Source organism: Notolabrus celidotus, chromosome 17 (assembly GCF_009762535.1).
Source record: "Notolabrus celidotus isolate fNotCel1 chromosome 17, fNotCel1.pri, whole genome shotgun sequence".
Classification (NCBI taxonomy): domain Eukaryota; kingdom Metazoa; phylum Chordata; class Actinopteri; order Labriformes; family Labridae; genus Notolabrus; species Notolabrus celidotus.
The window spans coordinates 12,324,021-12,346,528 of NC_048288.1; the positions used below are offsets into that span (position 1 = coordinate 12,324,021).

The 22,508-nt window shown below is 41.0% G+C and overlaps 1 protein-coding gene and 1 long non-coding RNA gene across 2 annotated transcripts in view; one reads left to right on the top strand and one right to left on the bottom strand.

Moving 5' to 3' along the window:
- Positions 1–1,491: 1,491 nt before the first annotated feature.
- On the bottom strand, positions 1,492–19,846 carry LOC117829110. The gene is made up of 2 exons (XR_004634549.1): positions 19,751–19,846; positions 1,492–1,819 (listed from the first exon to the last, which is right to left on the bottom strand). It is a non-coding gene; the product is annotated as an uncharacterized LOC117829110 (long non-coding RNA).
- Positions 15,857–22,508, top strand: part of LOC117829109 (E3 ubiquitin-protein ligase HECW1) — an 82,980-nt gene continuing 76,328 nt past the window's right edge. Inside the window, exon 1 of the mRNA XM_034706660.1 lies at positions 15,857–15,937. Coding sequence (XP_034562551.1) covers positions 15,911–15,937 — 27 coding nt within the window. The 5' untranslated portion in view covers positions 15,857–15,910. The remainder of the gene's footprint in view (positions 15,938–22,508) is intronic.

Genomic DNA, 22,508 nt, shown 5'->3' on the forward strand with positions numbered 1-22,508 from the left:
ATTTTTATCAACTGAAACACCTCCAAACTTCTTGTATATTTTAATACAAACTGCACATCAAGCAATATCATTTGTCTGATATCTATGTACAAGACTGTAAACTAGTTCATTATTTCAGTAAAATTGGGTATTTCACTCTGGAACGATTGACCTGATTTGGAGCCAGCCTTAAGACCACTTGAAGAACTGCAGATTTTAAACTCTTCTACATGGCGTTTAGCCGTCAACCCAGGAGGTGGCCACTTTACCCAGAATAAACTCTTCATGTCAGCTGATTTGTCCTCTAACTGGCTTACACAGAGTTGTGTTTATGCCAATGTGAAGACCTGTCAGATGCTTTAAACTGGATACTGGATGACTATCCTCCTTAATATTATAATTACATGTGTTGTGTCTTAATTATGACAATGCTAATAGCTGTACTCTGTGTACATTGGATAATCACTCAAACCGTGGTGCTGAACGTATTATTAACCTGTTGTGTCCCTGGCAGTGTTGAGACAAGACAGTTATTAACTTTTGTGTGGTATAATTAAAGCTTGAGGTTTCCTTTAATGTTTCTAACTTCCCAGTTTGTAGAACTTTCAATCTCAATAAACTACACTGGTATTTTGCACATTAACCTAAAATAATGGGTATTTCAATTTCTGATACCTCCTTTTTAATTGATGCTGTTGTTTATGAGGTAGCCAAAGAGTTTCATTTCATTTTTAATAAGCTTTTCATGGTATAAACTTGATCACTCCATCATATTGTCAGCTATATTAACTCTGTCTTGAAATTAAAAAGTGTAACTGCTGTGAAAAAACACTGATAACATCTTTTTTTTTAAAAACACAACCAAAATTAATAAATCTTTTATGAACTTGTCATGATGCATTAAAAGTTTACTGCGGTTTTTTCAGTGCGTTTTTTTCATTGAAAAGACCTTAAAGGTAAAAAAAGAAAATGACAATTTTGTGCACACAGGTTTTTATTAATGTGTTCGGGTGATTTTCCCCCTTTTTTGTTTCTCTCTCCTGCAGCTGTTTGTGTGTCAAGGAGACTGTGCCTTCACCAGGGGGGGTGACCAGGGAGGGGGGAGGGTGGGGGGTGTCCAATTATTCCATGACCACTCAATTGAGTATAATATGTGAATAAGAATGTGAGAAAAAACAAATAAAGTCTATGTGGCAGGTGGAGGGCATGTATAAGGTATTTAGGCATGGAGGCAGCAACGCACGCGAGGAGAAAAGCGCGTTCTCTGATTGGCTGTAGAGGATTGGTACCCAGCTTTGTCAAGTGGGAAAGATTCAACTCGACCGGAAATGAAGTGGGACCTTCAAAATAAAAGCATGCTCTACGGCTCGAATATATTTCACTGCGACATCTTTTTTCAGCTCATGAAGATAATTCTAAAAGTCATATTTTTCACATGAATGATACAGAATATGTATTCACCTCTTACTAAAGCCACAAACCGTGAAATAACTTCGGATTCAAAGCACGATCATGGCGCTTCCCGGAAGTACTCGTTGTATTACCTCCAGCTTGACTTTGGTCCAGAGAAAGAGGAAAGGATGTGACTGGATCCTTCCCAACACACGGTACGCTGTTTGTTTGTGTCTCTACTGTCTTTTACCGTCGAAATGGAGCTGAGTGGAAACTAGCAGGCGTGTACCTCCTCAAGTCCTCGTCCTCACTGTTGGAGAATGATCCACCGGCAGCTCGTTTTATCCCAGGTAGGTCGTCTCCATTGTTGCTGTGTAAGTGATGTAGATATCAGTCTCCAGCAGCGGCCCAGCGCTCTGTAGCCTGTCATTCAGTGTGACATTTTCTCCTGTGGGGAGGAAACCACACGCTAAATCACCTCCACGACACCAATGATCACTGTGATATCGTTAAAGGCATCAAACAGGGAAACGCTGAAACACTCACGGTTCACTGGGCTCCTTCCTGAGGGCACATACCCTGAAGTGATCTCTGTGTAAGTGTTTATCAGAGGTGATTCACTGGACGCTTGAGCGCATCTCTACACCTAGCTGTATTTCCTGATGTAGCTAGCAGAGCCACACCATTTCTCAAAGTTGGCAGCAGGGTACATCATAGAAAGGCTAAACTGAGTCATTGTCATTGTCCATGTGAGTAAACCTTGAGTCATCTCCCATTTCAAATTCAATTCAAGCCTCCAACACTTAGCTTAATCAATTTTCAGGAAGGGGTTAGTGTGTGTTGTATTGGCAGGGGTGCGTCCAGAAGGGTGTCTAAGGGTGGCTTGTCCCCCCTTTAAATCTAATTGGCCACCCCATAAAATCCTAAACTATGATTGCTTATTTGCCTTTCCACTCTGCCATGATAAAATCAACTATTTGGACTGTTTAAAAAAAAAAATGCTGCTAGTAGTTTGATTATCTCTTCAGTGTAGTAAACTTTAATTTGTTGGTACCAAGCGGCAACCTCCGGTCTAAAAATATGAGTCCAATACGGAAGTGTTAAAAACTGCAGTTCATCGAGGATCCGCATGAGGCTGGCTCCAGAAGTACCAGAAATCAAATACACACCAATTCAGAAAAGCTGATCTTTACAGCAGAAATAAACATGTTTACAGCCTGGTACAAAAGACAAGTGTAGTCTGGATAGCTCATTTCTCCATCAGCTCACACTGTACGGGGGGTGAATATTTTTCTAACGCGGCAATTTCGAAGATATTGAGATTACGAGTTTTCCATAATGAGGAGGCACAGCTGACTTGATTGACAGGCGGGAACACTGTAGCTGTTGGTGAGGAGGCTCAAAGCCCGCCTCTTTACGTCACAATCGCTCGACAGCAGCAATACGGATGCCGCCGCCGATTGGCCACAAAATAGCGCTTCAGAAACAGATGGGTGACGTCATGGATACCACGTCCATTATTCATACAGTCTATGGTTGGTACCTAAAATTGTAGGAAAGCATTTTCTACGTCACTTTCAGACAGAGCATGTGTAGGAGATGATAACAATTAACAAAATTAAGCTTTTGCACACTATCAAAAATATAATTATTGGCAATGCTGCTATAAACAAATCCTTTGTTACTTTGAATTATATATTTTGGCATTTTTTATATTTTTGAGACCTTACATTTTTTACTATTTTTATTTTTAAGCCAAAATTATTTTTGTCAACTGATGTGTTAATATTTAAAGGTACAGTGTTGAGAAATGTGAATATTAAGTGATATCTAGTGTTTTGATTTGAGGCTAAAATGCCCCCTTGCTCACCCCTCTTGTTAGTGAAGGGACGGTTGAAGCTACTGTGATCCATGATCCCGCATTAGTCACACTTCACCATCAAAAATGCTGATCAATACAAATTATTCTGTGCATATCAACCGCACCACCTTTTTTTTTAAAAGTGTCTTTCAACCACTACATTTCCACCAACTGTGTTCAGCTAAATACTGTACCTTTAAAATGATACACAGAATAACATCTGCATTATACTTTAATGTTAGTTATAACAGTAGATATGACTGGAGGAGACCAAAGTGGTGGTTAAAATGCTATTTATTTAAGTGTGTGCATACTTACTTAATTCTACCCCTGCATAAGTCAGTGTCTTATTGGGCCACCCCAGTCAAAAAAAGTGTACATGTCCCTGTGTATGTAAGTCAGGGCCGTACACTGTCACCCGAGTTGCTCTTGATTTGACATGACGCAGGCTCCCCCCCTCCCTCTCTGTGTGGGGATTCCCATCCTCAAATCCTCTTAAATACTGGAGCACCACACAGCGGGTTCGATTTGTCCCTTTTGTTTTCCTTTGTGTTTGAGTGTCAGCGCCCTACACTACATCAAATAATAGACAAGATGGAGGTGTGATGATGGAACATCTGCTGAGATAGAAGTTATCTAAGAGTAACATAACACCTCTTACATTTGCTGAAGTGCTAAAATTTGAGTCTTTATCTCTAATCCTGTGATTTACAACTAACAGCCAACACTTTTTGTTCACCACCATTTCATCCCTGGATGTAAATTATTACTGCATTGCTATTTTTAACACTCATGTTTATGTATATCTTCAAAGGTCCAATTTAAGGGGGAAAAATGTACAAAGTGGTCTTGTTTATGAAACCAATTAAATGATGAAGCTGAGCCAGGGTTGGCTGAGGCCTCAGAGGTTACATCAGGTAACCTGTAGTTTTAGGCCTTTAACACCAAAAGCTTTGTACTACAGCATGTTTAGGAGGCAGCTCTTGATCCAGCCAATGAAACAACAAACACTTCTTTATGACATTAGTTTTATTTTCGGATGCATCAATCACACTTCTCTAAATCATTTGTCCTGACGCCTGTAGATTCCATTTTTCTTATTTTATTCTGAAGCTCCCGATTCAATTAAAAAGAAGATCAATTTGACTCTGATGTTTCCTTCAAACGTCTCAGCTTATTAAACAGAAGATACGGATTTTTTATGTTTCTTCTTCTTTGATCACACAGATGTAGAGCCAACTCTTTTTCTGGGTTAATCAAAGAGTTTAAATCATCAATCACAAACCAGCGGGGTGTAATGAAAGACCCACTAACCTGTAAAACAAACCGAGCTACAAAATCAGACTCTTCTAATAAGATGATGCTCTTAACAACTTGGGCTACACCTTTAGGTTATTTCCATTTAAAAGCACCTACATATTATTTGCTTTATTTATCTTTTAGTTTGTGAAACATCTAAATGGTTTAAGCGAGTTGCTGTAAAACTGAAGGATTACCATAAAATCCAGAATATAAGTCACAATGATATGAGGCGCAGTCTGTTTTTTGAAGAGGCTTTCAGAGGGGAAATGTTGAAGCTGTATTCCTGCATGAATATTTACTATATCGTGTCCAGCAACATGCAGTTTTTATACAGATGTGTAGCTCTGTCTAGTACCAACTACCTGAACTGTATAGTAGTATAGACTTGCGGCAACCTTCTCTACTGGTCACTTCCTGAAGTGAGGAGTATTTTCCATCAATTCAGCACTCTGCGTTGACCCTACGCAGCAGTTGCCGATGAGGACATGAGCACTAAATACTTCGATGTCTTCGTGTTGTGCAAAATACTCCGCCAAAACACTTGAGGGGAGTGTGGTCTCTCTGATAGGCCGGTCATCTGTTTCGGCCCGCTACGTTTTCTTTTTACTTTTTCACATCTTCTAAATGTTTTATGTTAATTGAGCGCTTATACATGTTGCTGTTAATCATACAGCAATGATTACAGGGAAGAATAGAGGGGAGACCTCAGAGGAGATGAAACATCCGGCAGATGTGCAGCGATTCCAGAAGTGCTGTACATGAAGGAAATACAATGCCGTCGAGTGGACCAATCACAGGGCTTGCGGGCCACGTTGATTCGATGTGGAGGTGTGCGACGGCTATGTGTGTAGACTTCTGTGTATGTAAGGAGGTTACAGAGGCTACACAGAAGTATAAACCAGGCATGGGGTGCTTGGCCTAGCAGTCTGAGATATACAGAGGCCATATCCCTTGTAGCAGAGGTCGTAGGTTCGATTCCAGCCTTGACCATTTGCTGCATGTCCTCCCCCACTCTCTACTCCACAGATTTCATGTCTTCAGCTGTCCTATCCATTCATTTAAAAAATTTCCAACATATAACCTAAAAAAATTAAAAAAGAAGTATAAACCAGGCTCTATTAGTGGCATTTTATACTGGTATATTGGTCACACTGGTGTGTAGGACTCATTCAACTTTAGAGATTACATAATTGGTATTAAAAGTGCTTCTTACATGCTGAATTTAACAGAACTTACTGAGCCCAGCTTGAAAAGCCAACAGCAGAGATAGATCATATTAGTCCATATCATAAGCATCAATTAGACCTTACATTAAGACCACGTGTTAGTGCAGAGTCAGATGAAAGAAAACACAAAGCACCGCTTACATTAACAAGACAAGACTTGGCTTTTAAGTATGCTGTCAGTGCACACTCATTGTTGCCTGTAGCCGCTCCAGCATAGAGGTTTTCAAGGAGGAAGAAAAGGTTGTCAGCTTAGCAAATTCAGGGTTCACATCTAAGGTAGGTTCTGGGTTTGTGTTCAGCTGATTTGATTTTTTTTGCTACATTTTGGCATGGATAGGTTTTACACAGTCAGAAGCCCTACAGGTACTTAATGCAGTTTGGGTTCACATCAAAGCTCTAACGCACAAAATCAAGTTAAGCAGCAGCCTTTACTGTCCTTCTGATGTTTCACTGTCATGTCAAGCCAGAGAAAGCAACGTGGAAGAGAAGAGGAAATTAATTCAGTTGCTCTTTTAATCATTTTTAATTCATTTTTGAAAAATATGCCAAATCGTAACTGGTTCAGAAATACTACATTTCCTTCTTTCACTGTTCCAACATGAAAAAATTAATATAATGAGGTTTTTCAAAGTATGACGGGACAGAGGCTATTCAAATATTTAAAATTAGGTCCTGGAACAGTTTTTCTTTTTCCTTTTCTAGATCAAACAGTTGAACTGTTAATATACAAAATGATACTGGCATGAATCATAAAAGGACAATATCCACTACTGACAGGTGGACAAAAATTAATACTTTGATGGAAAATGCCCGATGGAAAATATCATGATATATATTGTTATCGCAGATTTTCTTGAAATATCATGATATAATTTTGAGGCCATATCACCCACCCCTACTGTATATAATCATCTTTATATTTCACCATTGTAATACCAGAAATCACAGTCTCAAAAAGTCAGCCTGTGCCAACATCACAGAACTCTTCTTCCAGAGAAGGTTCTCAAATGCACGGGTGTGCTGCAGGCTGCAGTCATCATACAGGGCTGTATATAGAGTTTGTATTGATTTACAGTACAGTGCAGAGTTATACAGGAGACACTTTGGAGCTCACAGGCAGAGTCCAGCTGTACGTTGTGTGAGTGGTAAAGAGTGGCTGAGTGTTTTATGTTTGATTGGATGTTAAATTAGCTGCCATGAGTCTTCTGAAAACCATGCTCGGAGGATTTCTGGCAGGTTTTTTTCCAAGAACAGCTGCATAGAAATTTGATTTCATGACCTCAGAGTGTAATGGTTGCTATAACTACAAATTAGAATAACTGTGGATGATTTCATCTCAGTAGCAGCTAGGGATGACCACAATTAATCGGTTATCGATTAATTGATTGTTAAGAAATTACTCGAAACACGCATTTTTGTTATCAATTTTGCGTCACGTGGAACAAACATCATGTGGTCTCATATTACAGTCAGCTATCAGGGAGATGTTTTAAGTTTAAAGCATGTTTTGATGTGAATCAGCTGTTAAAGGTGTTGCGCACAGCGGAGACGCTCAGCTGGCGGCTGCGGCTGCGTGTCAGGTCTACAGGTGCGCTTTTTTAAAGAGGATCAATACAAAACTGCTGCCAACAACAACACGAAGGTTGACAGCTTTAAACAGAACATTTCCCTCCTTTGGATACGAAGGCAACAGACAGGTGGGAAATTCAGGTACGCTATGTTTGCAGACCAGCAACATCAGAGCCGTCTGGGCTTTTCTGCAGCTGGACAGTGACACGGTTGCGCTCTCGGCTGACACCTGATTGAATACACATGATTATTTTTCTCAATAAGAATGAGTAGGCAGCAAACTGGACACTGCAAGTCTGAAGTATGCTTCTGTAAGTAGTCTCAGGCTTCCCTTGATAAGACTATGTCCGCGTAGAATATTTTAATGAGCCTGATCGTTGATATTCTGCGTGTCAAACATATACCCGTATTTAATACAGTCAGTTATTTGCATTTTGTTGCTGTAGAAAATACAATTTAGGGGGAAAACAACGTATTTGGCATTGTTTTTGACATAATAATAATAATGTTTTTTTTTCATCAATTAATCAATAATTGATCATTAACATTTCCAAAAATCGATCACGGAAAATACTTCAAATGTACATCCCTAGTAGCAGGAGATACTTACAGGCACCCAGCAGTACCTATATGTCTGCCTAGTTGTGTTCGAGTGCTCTGAAGTTCTGAAATGGGAAATGTTATATACTGAGACGTAATTCAACGTTCTGTGACAGCACTGATTGTCTGTTTTATAAGTCATACTATAAGTGTTAACATCATTCACAGGGTGGCCTTGTTACGATGCTGGTATAATCTTGTACTGCATTTCAGGTGTGACTGCTGAAACATAGTCCCTTCAGATTTCAGATTGCTTAACCATGTCTCAATAATCAAAATTGCTATGTTCAATAGCATTTAAAAACCAAAGTGTATTAAAAAAAAAGATCCACACTCTCAACCTGCAGCTTCTGCAAACACATAATGGAGAGTGAGTGATCAACAGGGGTCGATACGGTTAATAAAGAGAGTGCAGAACAGTAAACAAAGTAGGGACAGGATTTTTGAATACTCGACTGTTCACTTATTAAAAATCGAAGAATTCATGCGAATATTTTCTCATTTTGAAAGTACAAATTTTCACTGTTTTTACCGGTGCCTGGTTTTAATACGGTATTCACGCCAGAAGGTGGCTATAGAGTGTCTTGAAGCTGTTTGCTAACACATTAATTATCTAACAGGAGGAGAAGAATGCTAGCTGTATTAAATTGCAAAAGAAGAAGAAAACATTAGTCGCTGGAAATACGTGTGCAGTGAAGTGAGATTCAGAGATTGCGTCACAGAAACACCTGCATAAAGGTTGAGACAGACGCTGCAAGTGCCTGCTACCAGCAGCAACTCGTCCAGGTGCTGGTTAACGTGACTGACACACAAACAAACCGTTAAAGGGACAAGTGTGCCGTAGAGTGTTTGATTTTACTGCCTACACCTGAAGTACAAGTGTTGTTAGTCGCTGTTGTCTCAACTTGATGTTACAAACCTGCTGTCAGAGAGCTGGATAACAAATAATCACTGAATAAATGCCAGTGATTATCGAATAGTATTTTGGCTTGAATGCCCATCCTGAAAACAAAGTAGCGAAACTGAGTTAATATATGATTGTTTCACATTGGTTACGCTCTAAAGAAAGTACAAACACGTCTGCATCTGCACCAAGGTGCAAATTTTATTTTTCTTGCAGCAGAATTTGCGCTTCTCCCCTGCATGCTGTGTCACTGTGCTCCGCCCTCCATCACAGCCACTACACCGCCAGCTCTTCATTCATGGGTCAACAAACACTGACATTTATTTGGTCCTTCTAGCGCCTAATAAAGACACGCACGTTACCTTCATGTCTGTAGCAGAAGGGCAGAGAGCAGAGGAGAGAGACAGCCATGTCACCAGGACTCTTTCTGTTTCCCATGAGTCCTGACCTGTGGACTGTTGACAGGATGCATCACAGCACACTGCAAGACGATTGACACCCATCACATGACATTAGAAGATTAGACAGACAGACAGCATACTCTCTACAGGAACACACAATCACACACCACTGCTAATGCTACCAGTTAACCATTTCCTAGCTCACAGTACTGTTAGATAGTGTTAAACTGCAGTATGGAGACTACAGTATGTAGTTCTTCTTCTGTATAGTTAACAGATGCAGTTACAGGATATGGCTGAACATTAACACTAGCTCTGTGTAATGTGTTTATCTTTTTACTTTCAAACATGCCCGGATGTCTCTCTTGATTTTTAGTAACCTTTATTTTTTCATTTGCTGATTTATCAAACAGTGAGTGTGGAAAACACACTCACGGTTTGATCAGATGACAGTGACTGTTGTGTAAAAAGTGTGAACGGTTCCTTGGATGGCAATGTCAGTTTGTTGGCAACCACTCTGGTTTGAACATTCATGGTTCCAAGATGATTACTTCTGTTTAGTTTGTATGAAATTAACATTTCATTAAATAATTTGGCTTGTTTACTTTAGTCAGGAACTGGTCCACAGAAGCAAAAGAATCAAGGGATCTGACAGAGGAGGTGTATGTTGGCTAAGATTGAGTCTGCCATTGACTGATGTTGTTGTATTTGGTCCCACTAGCAGCAGTCCCAAAGTATGGGGAGTGAGACATCTCAACGTATAGAGGCAACAGTGCTCTGGAAGTTGCATGTAGCACCAAGCACTTGAAAACTAAAGGTCCCACATTCTTTTCTTTGCACCCTTTTTTCACAAATCCCTCTTAAACATTTACGTTTGGCTCCGTTACTGTGATTTTTACAAATACCACGGCTTAATCTCAAACAGGCACAGCAGCACATGCTAACTCCACACAGAAAGCCTCAGCAGGCTGGAATAAACCCTTTATATTAGATCAGATGTAATCAAATTGTGGTTCTTCCTGCAGCTAATGGCCATATGGCTGCTCTGTTGTAAACAAATAAATGTCCCAGCTTCTGACTCCCTCCTCTGGACTCGTCTGCTTTAAAAGCGTCTCTGACCTTCTCTGAAGTGATATTCTAACCTGCAGGTGGGTGCCAAGTGACAAAAACAATCTTGATAACCAGTGGGGCGAGGGTGTACATTTTAAATCACTGTATCCTTTCACTTATGTATCCATCCTCAATGCACTGGTTTCATGTCCTGCTGGAGGCTACATGTCTGGCTTACATGGCCCTTGCACACAGTTGTTAAAAAAAGCTGACCTGTAAAGAAATCTGCTACAAAGAAATGCTTCCTCTCGCTGTATAGGCTTATGTAGGGATGAGAAAGGAGCATTATTGTCTACCCTACACATCAAGATGCAGAATAAATAGGCCACAATAATGCAGAAGAGGATTATTCATCTTCTTCCAAACCCTGTTTTGCAGCTCTTGGTCACAACTGAGTGACTGGGGTTGTGTTAAAGCAGAGGTTTACAACTGTGAGCTGAGTCTCCCTGAGGAGGATGCCAGAGGGATTGAGACTAAGATATACTGCATGAGGTAAAAGGATGTGTGCATGTTCTAAAAATAACAGGAAGTTGTGACACAGAGTCAATGGAGGCAGTTTTGGGACTTTAACACCCTCAGTCCCTTCATTTATAAAACACACATCACACTAGGGCTGGGCGATAATTAAATGACAATAATTATCGCGATATAATTTTTCCACTATTATCAACATGGGCGTCTGTGGCTCAGTGGATTTGGTCGTCTTGGTGGTTTGATCCCAGCTCCTGCAGTCACATGTCAAAATGTCCTTGGGCAAGACACTGAACCCAAATTTGCTCCCACTGTTGTTCAGCAGTGTGTGAATTTGTATGAATGAGATAAATACTGATGGTAGGGCTGGGCGACAATTTGATAACAATCATAATCCTCAATACAAATACAACAAATGTTCGATAAAAATTTGATATATTTAAACCTGTAATTACACTTGAAAGGGACGGGGTGCTAATGAGCCTTAAACGCAAGTTGCCATACAACATTAGACACAAGAAGAAGACGGCATTGAACAGCCAATCATGTCGCAAGGTGAGAGGTAGGCGTGGCTTAAAGACGTTTGGAGACGAATGTAAACACAGCTGAAACGAGCAACAGCAACACTGAAGAAAACTCAAAACCTACCAGCTCAAAGCAGAGTCATTAGTCTGACACTGTTAGCTCGGCTTTAACTATCAACTGAATACACTTAAAAATATATATAATATATCATGATGTGGGTAAAAGAAGAGCACAGAGACAACTTCTGCTGTGCATTTTGAACAAGTTTAATGTCCAACGCAACCGTAGTATAATTGAAGACTGAATAACCGTGATGCATTCACTGCACTGTGGGAAACAATATCACTCTGCCTGTAACTCTTAGTAATCTTAAAGGTGAGAGCACAACTCAAAACAATACTCGACTAAACTGATACACAGTACACAATTTGATATTTAATTGCGAATTTAAATCATCAAATGGAAATTATTTGAAAAAATAAGAATCTACAAACTAAAACTTCACAGAAACCTCCTCTTACACAAAAGACCTGCTTCCTGTTAGCACTGTCAAAAATGATGGATTCAAGAAGTTCATTAGTAAACTAAATCCAGACACAAGCTAATAAACAATCTTCAGCTTTAACTTTGGTTCAAAAATCTACCACTAAATTAGTAGGTTGAGTCAACAAACCAGCAAGTAGATGGTCATTTGAAAGATGTCCATAATGCTAATTTACACAATTCAAAATCTTAATGTACCATAAATGGGCTGAAAAATGGGTCTCATGGTGCAGCCCAGACCTCGACCCTCTAAATCCAACGCAATATTATGATTCTTGTGAACAGCCCTAACACATTATGGGAACTCTACTTCTCAAACTTTCAGCGTGATTATCCTCAAAATACAAGACTCCAGCTCAGACTACAAACGTTTTCAAATCCATACAGATTTCAAAAACGGGTTGCTTCATCCACATGAGAAGCAACGTCATTCATAAATATTCTTAACTGAAATCTCCAACTTGCACATACTCCAAGATGTAAGAAACTGTGGTGCATCACTCTTAACAGGAAATGATTGAGATTTGTGTGTCAGGTAGGGGGCAACACACCCACTCAAATGATGTAAAGTCTCACGCAATCTCTTACAACTCAAGACTGGCTTTGAGTTAGAAAATTAGAAAGTTTAACACGTCTGTATAAGGAATGGATTTTGAGGCTCAGAAGACACGAGTTGCCTTTCTCCAGTTAAAACTGGAGGTAGGATTTTAGCTGTCAGTTTTGATATCTGTCAACAGCAGAATGCTAGTTAACATTAGCCTCAGGGGCTGAAATGTTTATCATTGCTTGGAAACACTGTGAGAGGCTCTGTCTCCTTGCAGACTTGTCTCTTGTGGATATTTTGTTCACTCTCTGAGAGTCCTGACGTAATCAGGCATAATTTAAACTGTAAATAGGATACATGTGTGGCATTATCAGGCCAACCCTAATGATTATCAGATTGAAGACTTAATTTTTGAAAGCCCTGACAAAACCAAATTATTTTTTCCGAACAGTTGCAAACCAAGAAGAAGTTTTCTTTTCCCACTGTCAAGACAAACAGGAAGAAATCCACCACCAAATTGCTTTGATCTCCTTTAGTAAGCCCAGAATATGACAATAAATAACACTGGAGTAAGATTTTGGTGAAAGGTCATGGTGAAATAAGCAAACTCAAAGGTCATCATCACTACTAAAGTCTTACCCAATTACCGCAGTGGAAAAAAACCCATCTACTTCAATGGAGTTCTGTCAACTCCATAAAAAGGAGAGCAACCTCATAATCCAAGGTTCAACAGTCATGATTAAAACATCGCTATAGGAAGTAGCTGTAGAGTGGCCATCACTGAGCCATGGCTGTGCATGCTTTCCCATCACATTCTACCTGCTCTCCATGTGTGCTGAATTTATAATCATGCTGTCTTGATCGCAATAATGGCGCTTAATTACGGAACAAGTGGGGGGGGGGGGGGGGGGGCAAGTGGGGATATTTCCCTGGAGATTATAGGCAAGCATGTTAATGCAGCTAGCTAGTTAGGGCACCACACTAATGTGGGGCTACATGACTAATGAGCTCTGTAGGGAATAGGACATGACTCTCTGAAACATAGCTTGCATAGTTTTTGTTCTTGTCTGTGCGTTTACATATTTGCATAGTGTGTCACCTCCAGCAGAAAGCCAAGTCTACAGAATTCCCAGCTTCTTTGTCATAGCTACAGCAGATCCATTAAAGGGGTCCACGACATGATACATAATAAGATATTCATGGTAAAATGAATGGTGGCTGTGGTGGAAATGTAGAAGGCAGGATACGATAATTAAGTCCCTGACACATTATGGCATCATCATGAAAGAAGAAACTTCTGTATGTCCTCGAATCTCCAAAGGATCATGGTAACTTTTCGGCTGTACAGTTTTGCTCATAAGTTTACATACCCGGACAGAATTTATGATTTCTTGGGTAGTTTCTGTTGTCTTTATGATATAAAAGGAGTAAACACAGTTGTTTGACGATAAATGGCTTCACCAAACCACCAACCATGAGTGAAAGAAAAGTTTTTCTCCTATCACTCATATTCTCTGAAAAATGGCCAAAAACAATCACAAATTCTGCCAGGGTATGTAATCTTATGAGCACAACTGTAAATGTCTATTGAGAACTGGTCATAGTCATATTCTGACTTACATTACCTAAAAGACAATAAGGCCTAAAAGGCACCAGAATCATCAGTGAGTTCTGAAATATCAGTATTTTTATTCTTATAGGCCTGAAATGCTGATCACATGTTGTCTTAGCACAACCACACACTCCTAGCCAAGTCTGTGGCTCTGGGTATTTGCTACTTCTATAATGCTTTAATGCTCTACTACCAGGATGTAAACAAACACAGGTGACAAATGGTATCTTGTAGTACAGTGTGGTTTAGCTGTATTATAATCTATGGAGATGAAGTTGCATGTAGGTTGCATGTGGTCAAAGGCATGTGAAACCAGTAGGGGTGTGTGCACAACTTAAGGCTGGTGGTGCTAGGTCTGCTAACTTAAGCCCCACTTGGCAAACCAGCTTGACATTGTTTACCAGCAGTGGTACATATATTCTGCTCACTTTTGACTGTTTTCTGAGTGTTTTACTCACCTTCAGACTAGTTGGTTTGTCTGCACTAGGAATTTAGTCACTTCAGAACATCCCGAGTGTGGAGAAGTGTTGCCTTCTTTTGAACAGATATGTGTAGTTTCCAAGCGGCAACCTCCGGCCTCGAGAGTTGAAGCTAACGCGGAAGTGTAACAAACTGCTCTCGAGTGTGGCTCCGGAAGTACCAGAAATTCAACAATTCAATTGAACACAAATTCAAAAAAACGATCTTTACAGCAGAACGGGGGGTGATTTTTTTCATAACCGGGCAGTTTCGAAGATTACGATTAAGATTATGAGTTTTCCATAATGAGGAGGCACAGCTGACTTGATTGACAGACGGGAACACGGTAGTGTTTAGCGAGGAGGCTCAAAGCCCGGCTCTTTACCTCACACTAGCTCGAGAGAAGTTAGGTTGTTTTCAGCAGTTAGGTTGTGCTCCCGCCTTCAATTGGCTTCAAAACAGCGCTTCAGCAAACAGATGGGTGACATCACATATTACATCCATTACTTGTACAGTCTATGGGTCACAGGTATGTGAAACCAGCAGGGGCATGTGCACGACTTAAGGCTGGTGGGGCTAGCGCTGCTAACTTAAGCCCCACTTGGCAAACCAATTTGACATTGTTTACCTGCGGTGGGGTCAGAGCAGAATAATGACAACATTGTGGCTGTTCAATGACTTACATTTGTATGGATTCTGATATGATTTGGATGTGTACCTAGATTAGCACAGTATATGAAAGAGTCCCAATCAAATTCAAACGGCTGCATGTGATGTATGCTTTCATCCTTGTCATATCTGAGTCACGTATGAGCAAACCTCTAGAAACAGATGTCTGCATATTATTGAAGAGTGGGAGTCAGCAGCATTCATGGCTGTAAAGCATCGGACAACAAATCACTGTGGTGTTGACAAATGACAGTGCATACAGTGAACGCACCCCCCGTTGTGTCCTTCTGTACCATCTCACATTTGAAACACGGCACTAACAGTTCCTTTCTTTGCAGGCTTGCCCCCTAAACTGCAGCAATGCGCACCATGTGACCATCAGTAGATGCACATGAAAACGTTGGTTTTGTGTTTATGCTTCTCTGATGTTACATGTGCACACTGCTGTGTTCCTCTGTTGTCTATGTTCCCTATGTGGAGGTCACTGTGTCTTTGTCTCCGTTTCCACTCGTCTGTCGCTCTGTGCTTCTCCTTCTCCTTCTTAAATTCTTCATATTCTATCTGATGAGGATGAAGTATGAAAGTTTGAAGACGCTGTGCTCCCTCCCTCTAACATGATATGGTTGCCATACTTTGGACTTTCACTTGCTACATTCTGCTTTTTGTTTCTATTGTTTGTAACACGCCATCCTTCTCCTCCCACTTCCCTCAGGTTTTGGTCTGCTTTGGGTTGACTGGTCATTATGCTGATGCAGCTCTGTAGTATCAAGGTTAGTGCCCCCCTTGCCTGCCATCATAATCACCCACCACCCTCTCCATGTGCCTGCCTACCATCCAGCATAACATTTGTCTGCAAGAATACAGGATTTAAAGGCTGGTGCCAACGCCAAAATATTTGAATGTACATAAATGTTGTTCTTTTATTCTTTAATGTGATCGTGTCAAAGTACAAACTCCCTGCAGTGTTTCTTGCTCTTGACAAAGAACAAAACATGCCAAATCACTTAAAGATAATATATTCATATTTCCACAGGCTGAATCAGTAATTAAGCTCGTCCTCTCTTAATATTCACATCGGACTGTGACAAAACCAAGCCCACAAAAATGGTGTTGTGCGTGGGGATACATTTTCTTCGTCACACACTTCATGCATAAAGAGCTCCAGCATTTAGACCAATCCATCAAAGCTGGCTGAGTCGTGCCCTGCAGCTCCGTCCTAACTGGAGCATTCTCTGATCAGATCTGAGATCACAGGATGGGAAACTCGTACTCATATTCCAACTTCCTGGTGATGCTATACCGTGCAAGAATCACAACACGCTTTTGCTGAACAGACACTCAACTCTTGGTAGTCGGAGCCACACCTTCATACCCTCTCTGCTGAATTTTAAAACCCTGAAGGCTATTACATTTATGCATTTTCCTTTCATGAAAGGAACTAGGGTAGCTGCAGTATGTTTTAAAGAGGATTACAAACTATTAACTGAACCTTGTGTTTCACAAGAAGGGAGAAAAACAGTTTGCTGTCTCTGTTGAACAGTACTCTTTAAGAACTGAACTCGTCTTTATTGCTGCGGGATTCTCGGGATGGACAGACTCACATCCAAATTCCACCTGATCCGTGTCCGGTCCGTCTCAGATCCGTCCCGGCACCAGATCTGATAGGTTTCTATTCTAGTCAATTGTGTTAACTCACTCTGGACCCACTACATTGCGCTCTGGCTGCATATCTGATCTGGCATGCCGGAGCCCTCCGGATCAGATACACAAGACTATTTTTGCCAGATGCCAGAGCACGATGCATAAAGATGCACAGAGCAGATGGAGCGGGACAGGAAGTCAGACACCAAAACAAAATTAAAACATCCGTTAAATTTTAAGAATAAAACACTGTTATCAGATCGTTTTTCACTTAACTACAACAACAAACCGTGGTAATGAGTGAAGCCAGGGCTGGACAGGTCAGAGGTTTTCAGAGGCTGATAAAGACAACATGGATGAGGACATGGATATTTATTAATGCAGTAATTACTGCAGGAAACCTCGGTCACCTCGGTCAGCCGGACCGCAGCGGATCGGAGACGGAGCAGAAACGGATCTGTCGGCAACAAGGAAGGAAACGTCCCGTCCATAGCTCTGTCCCTAACAGGCCTCCGTAGGTGAAACGTCACAGACAGAGGCTGAATTAAGGGTTTTCTAAAACAGGGGCTCCCAAACTTTTCTGCCCGCGACCCCCAAAATATAGGTGCCAAAGACTTGTGACCATAGACTGTAAATAAAAATGGACAGCATTGCTCTGCCTATTTCGTTATACAGTTTTGAAGCCAAAAAATCCCGCTCCTGGGCGCCGCCATTGTGCAGCCAGAGCCTGTGAAGCCACTGTAATAAGATCCGCCCTACAGCGTAGCGTCACAAGACGCTGTGTGTCCTTTGAAGTTTCACTCTACGTCGGCTGTGAATCAAAGGAAACCCAGAAGTAAAACCCCATTTTTTAAACTCTAATAACTAACGAAATAAAAGATACTTTTCATGAAAAAGAGACCTTGGACACAAAACAGTCAAATACTAACTACATATCACCACAGCATACGGATGTGAGAAACATTTGTACGACGTGTATTTATTTTTTAAAGTTTGACTGCGAATTTTTTTACCTATACTGCAGCCAGCCACCAGGGGGCAGACACACTGCTGAAAGCCTCACCACCAGGGTCGCATCCGGCTCGCTTGCTTGCGACCCACACTGTCCCTATAGTGATTTAATGTGGCTTCATTTAGCTGGTCTGCAGAAAATGAGCCTACCTATATGAGCATTAGGGGTGCAACAATACGTGTATCTGTATCGAACCGTTCGATACAGTGGTCACGGTTCGGTACGCCCTATGAACCGAACTATACGCAATTTTATATTAGATCAACTTCTGACGAGGCGCTCTGTGCTGAAAGTTCAGCGGATCTGCGCTCGACTCCTCTGGGCTGCATTGTCGGGCGCAGGTCCACTGAACTGCGCGCTCCTCCCACATTCATTCAGTCCAAGCTGGTCACGTTTGTTTTAACTGTGCTTCATATGGAAATATATATTTCACCACACGACGGTCTGCTGGGTTCATATGTTCACGTATGTGTGTGTGAGCGTGTGTGAGGGAAGCACGAATGATCCACTTTGGTTGCAGAGCAGAGTTGTTACGTGGTCCTCTAGTGATGCTAGTCTGGATGATATGTTTTTAAAGTGCGTTTATGCATTACTTGTGGTCTTATACTGCATGCTCTGTAGACTTCAGCCTACAACAGTGTTATCCTGCCGTTACATCGGGGGCGCACCCGTCGGGTCCCGCCCCCCCTTGGAAGTCAAAGCAGAAGTGATTTAAGGTTCCCTCTCTCATAGATCAGGTCTATACCTTGTTCTTTTATGTAACAGACTAAATATCCTTATGTTATTTATCTTATTTACATGACGGGATGTAGATGTCTCTACATGGTCGCGCGTTCACAATTCTCCTCTGCTCTCTATCGCGCACGGCAGATGCGCACGCAGACAGACAGACAGACACACGCGCGGACACACACGCGGACGGACACACACACACACACACACACACACACACACGCACGCACACACACACACACACACACACACACACGCAACCCCCCCATGCGCAGCAGAACATGTGTCAGGTATAGCTGCCCCTGATACATTTAATTTAATTTAAAAACTGCTTTTGAGCTGAAAAAAATGTTGGAAATTTCAATAAACTACAAGTAAAAAAAAAAAGTCATGGAAATTTCTCTTTTTCTGTATCGAAAATGTATCGAACCGTGACAAAAACGTATCAAACCGAACTGAACTGTGAATTTTGAGCATCGTTGCACCCCTAATGAGCATGTGTCTGTGTTTCCTGTGCTGTTATGAATCAAACTACTGCTACTGATGCTTTTGATAATTAACTGTTCATTAACCCTAAACTTAGGAGTCATCAGGCAAAAAGAAAGGCAGAAAACTCATTACACTTTATATTTTCAAGGTTTTATTTCAAGTTTAGCTTCTACTTTTGTTGATATATTTTTTACTACAACGGGTAAAATTTACTATTTTTATATAACTTTTTTGAAAAAAACATTCTGGAAGACATCTCACGACCCCCCAGGGGGTCCCGACCCCCACTTTGGGAACCCCTGTTCTAAAACACCAGTGTGAGAAAATAGGGATTTATTTGAGCCGTAAATTATGTTATGTTATGTTACATCAGAGGTACCAGAGGGACAGCATGAAGCTGAAAAAGTTGTTAAAAAAGGCTTTGAGAGAAACGTGTTTTGGTTTTACCATATTGCATAGATAAATCCTGATATATCTGAACCTGTGTGACGGAGCGGCACAGTCACTGACTGCGGGCTGTGCATGCAGGGACACACACACACCCGACACACAAACACACACCAAACTTTCCCCTCGAGTGTCTCAATTCCCCCAGAAAACAACGCCTGTGTTCCGCTGTCCCTCTCCGTTCGTTAGAGTAAACAATCGTTTACTCCCTCTCTCTAATGTTATCATAAACACACATTTACACAGCGTCAGATCCACTTACCTTCAAAGGTGCGTTGCACACGCGCTCCACCGTGTCCCGCTCGTGAGTTCAAACGAGGAAACGGAGCGCATCAGTTCCGTAGAGTAAGTAGGCGGGTACGGCGGTCAAAAGTGGTCACGTGGTTTCTGCAATTTAATCTTTTAGTTGTATTGTCATTTAAGTCCTAGAAATGTGGTTTGGGCTGAACTGAAATACCGGCTGAAATGTTTAAAATACATTTATGAAATGTGTTCAGGTTTAAAAGTTTGAAATGCCTTAAACAATTAGAAAATATGCATTTCTTAAAAGTTATGCAATTATTGACGCCCAGTGGGAGGGGTTAGGGGGTTTAAAATAGGGCTGCTTTTGGGCTTTCTAGCCAGTCTGGCTTTGGTTGTACTGAAGGTAACTGCCCTGTTGTGTTTTCATTACTGTTTTTTTTGTTCCCTGTAGGGATTAAAGAGTTACTGTGAAACTCTTACCTTGTTGGTTATTCCTTTGTACATTTTCTAAATTGTATTTTGCGCTTTTTCTTTTTTCTTCTATTTTGATGGGGGGCACTTTGTTTTTAGATGCTGTGAAAATTATTAAATTCCATATAAGCCACTCCTGAACTGTTTAAATCATAAGTGATGCTAAAGAAGCAGTATTTCTATCAGCTTGGCCATAGTTCACTTCTGCTCTCCGAAACCGGTAATCCAGCAACTTCTGGCTTAGCATGCTGCAGATCAGATCATACAGAACAGTCATACTATATACTTAATTCAAACGCAGTATTCATAGGTAGTATGTAGCAGGCTGTTTTGAAAAGAAGCCAGTGAGTCGTCACAGAGCACTGAAATTCCAGAGTGGACGTAAACTACTCACACCTGTTCTCAATCAGGGCTAATCAGCTGCACACTCACACACCTGGATCTGCTCTTAACTTAACGAGTATCCTGAGTGAGTGACCTTCACATGTCATATCAAGTGAACAGACAAGAACCAACTTCTGAGGCTGCTTTCAAATGTCTTACTTAAGAAGATACTACAGAGATATATCATTGGGAAATGTGCAAAATAAACTAATCAACATTACTCTAATTAATCATTAATATTTGTTTCATCTCCAGCTATAACCTGCCAATTCCACTGTTCTGTCTCTACAAACTGGCTTCTGTACTTTAGAAAATGTAGTACTCTGAACCACAAAATGGATTTAGATCTACTCGTTTGGTGCCTAGACTGTTGAAATCAATCCCAATCTCCTCCCTAAACAGTCGGTGTCACTCTCATCCCCAGCACCATTATGATTGTATTCTGCCTATTAAACAGCTTTTATGTGTAATGGTCTGAAAAGATGTGTCGATGCATGAACGCTCCTCTTCTGTCAGCGCAGTGTTATTATATAAATGGTTTATGTGCTGACTTCTGTCATGTTTACAAGATCTAATGAGTGTTTTATTTCCTTGATTTAATATCAGAGACTTTCCATAGTAGCATCTGCCTTCAGTGTTTGAATGTGGTGTGAATGGGACATGTAATGTTGCACAGAACAATTTAAACACTATCTGAGTATTGAAACTGTTATTTCTAGAGAGGAATACAGAGGCATGCATCCCCATAACCGCTCAGCATAACTTAATAGTGATTGGATTCTCAGCTGCTATTTGCATCTGTTAAGTACACCACTAAATCATTTAAATTCATACTACAGGCTCCTTGCTTCTCAGCATGTGAGTGAGAAGAAAGGGCAACAACTCGTCATGTATTATCCAACACAAGGCTCTTCACTTTAAGCCGGAGACTCAAACACAGATGAGAGGAAAGAAGCAAAACTCACTCAAGTTTTTATATAGGAAAATAACAAACATGGCTGCTTGAAATGGCTTTAAAAACTTCTATGTATGACCATTGCATGCGGTGCAATTTACCCGGGACATCCACCAGATCAGTGTCCGGTTAGTCTCCGATCTCTCTCGTCCATCTACACCCACCAGTTGCGTTTTCAGAAAGCAGCACGGAGCGGGACCTCCGGACAGCTGGAGTCATGTGACCGAGGTTTTCCTTCAGTAATTACTGCTTTGATAAATATCCTCCACCTCCTCTCCTCATCCATGTTGTCTTTGGTCCTCTGAAAACATCTCACCTGTTGACTCCAGGCCTGTAGGTTTGTTGTTGTAGTTAAGTGAAATATCATCTGGTGGTAACACCGAGTGTTTTATGGATGTTTTAATTTTGTTTTGGTGTCTGACTTCATGTCCCGCTCCATCTGCTCTGTTGAGATTGATGCGTCGTGCCCCGGCATCCGGCGAATACAGAAGTCTTGTGTATTTGATCTGGAGGACTCCGACCTGCCGGATCAGAGACGCAGCCAGAACGCAACGGAGTGGATCCAGTGGAAGTTAACCATTTGACTAGAATAGAAACTTATCAGATCATGTGACGTGACGGATCAGAGACGGACCGGACACGGATCCCGTGGAATTTGGCCGCTCGCTTTAATTTAAGAAAGAAACACCTCAAATGATGCAGGATATGAGTGCTATATGTTTGACAATATATTTATTTTTATTAGACCCTTTTTGGTCTGACATTTGACTGGAACCGATTGTGACAAAATTATACTCATAATCATTATTTCCATTATGCTGCGCCTTTCAGCAATCATATATCAACTTAACCATTGCAAACTTGGGAAACACACAATAAGTGATGCAAAGATATGTCAATTCCACAATTATTATCAACAAGATTGTTTTAGACCTGAGGGAGTGGACCAGTGTCATTCCAAGTAACA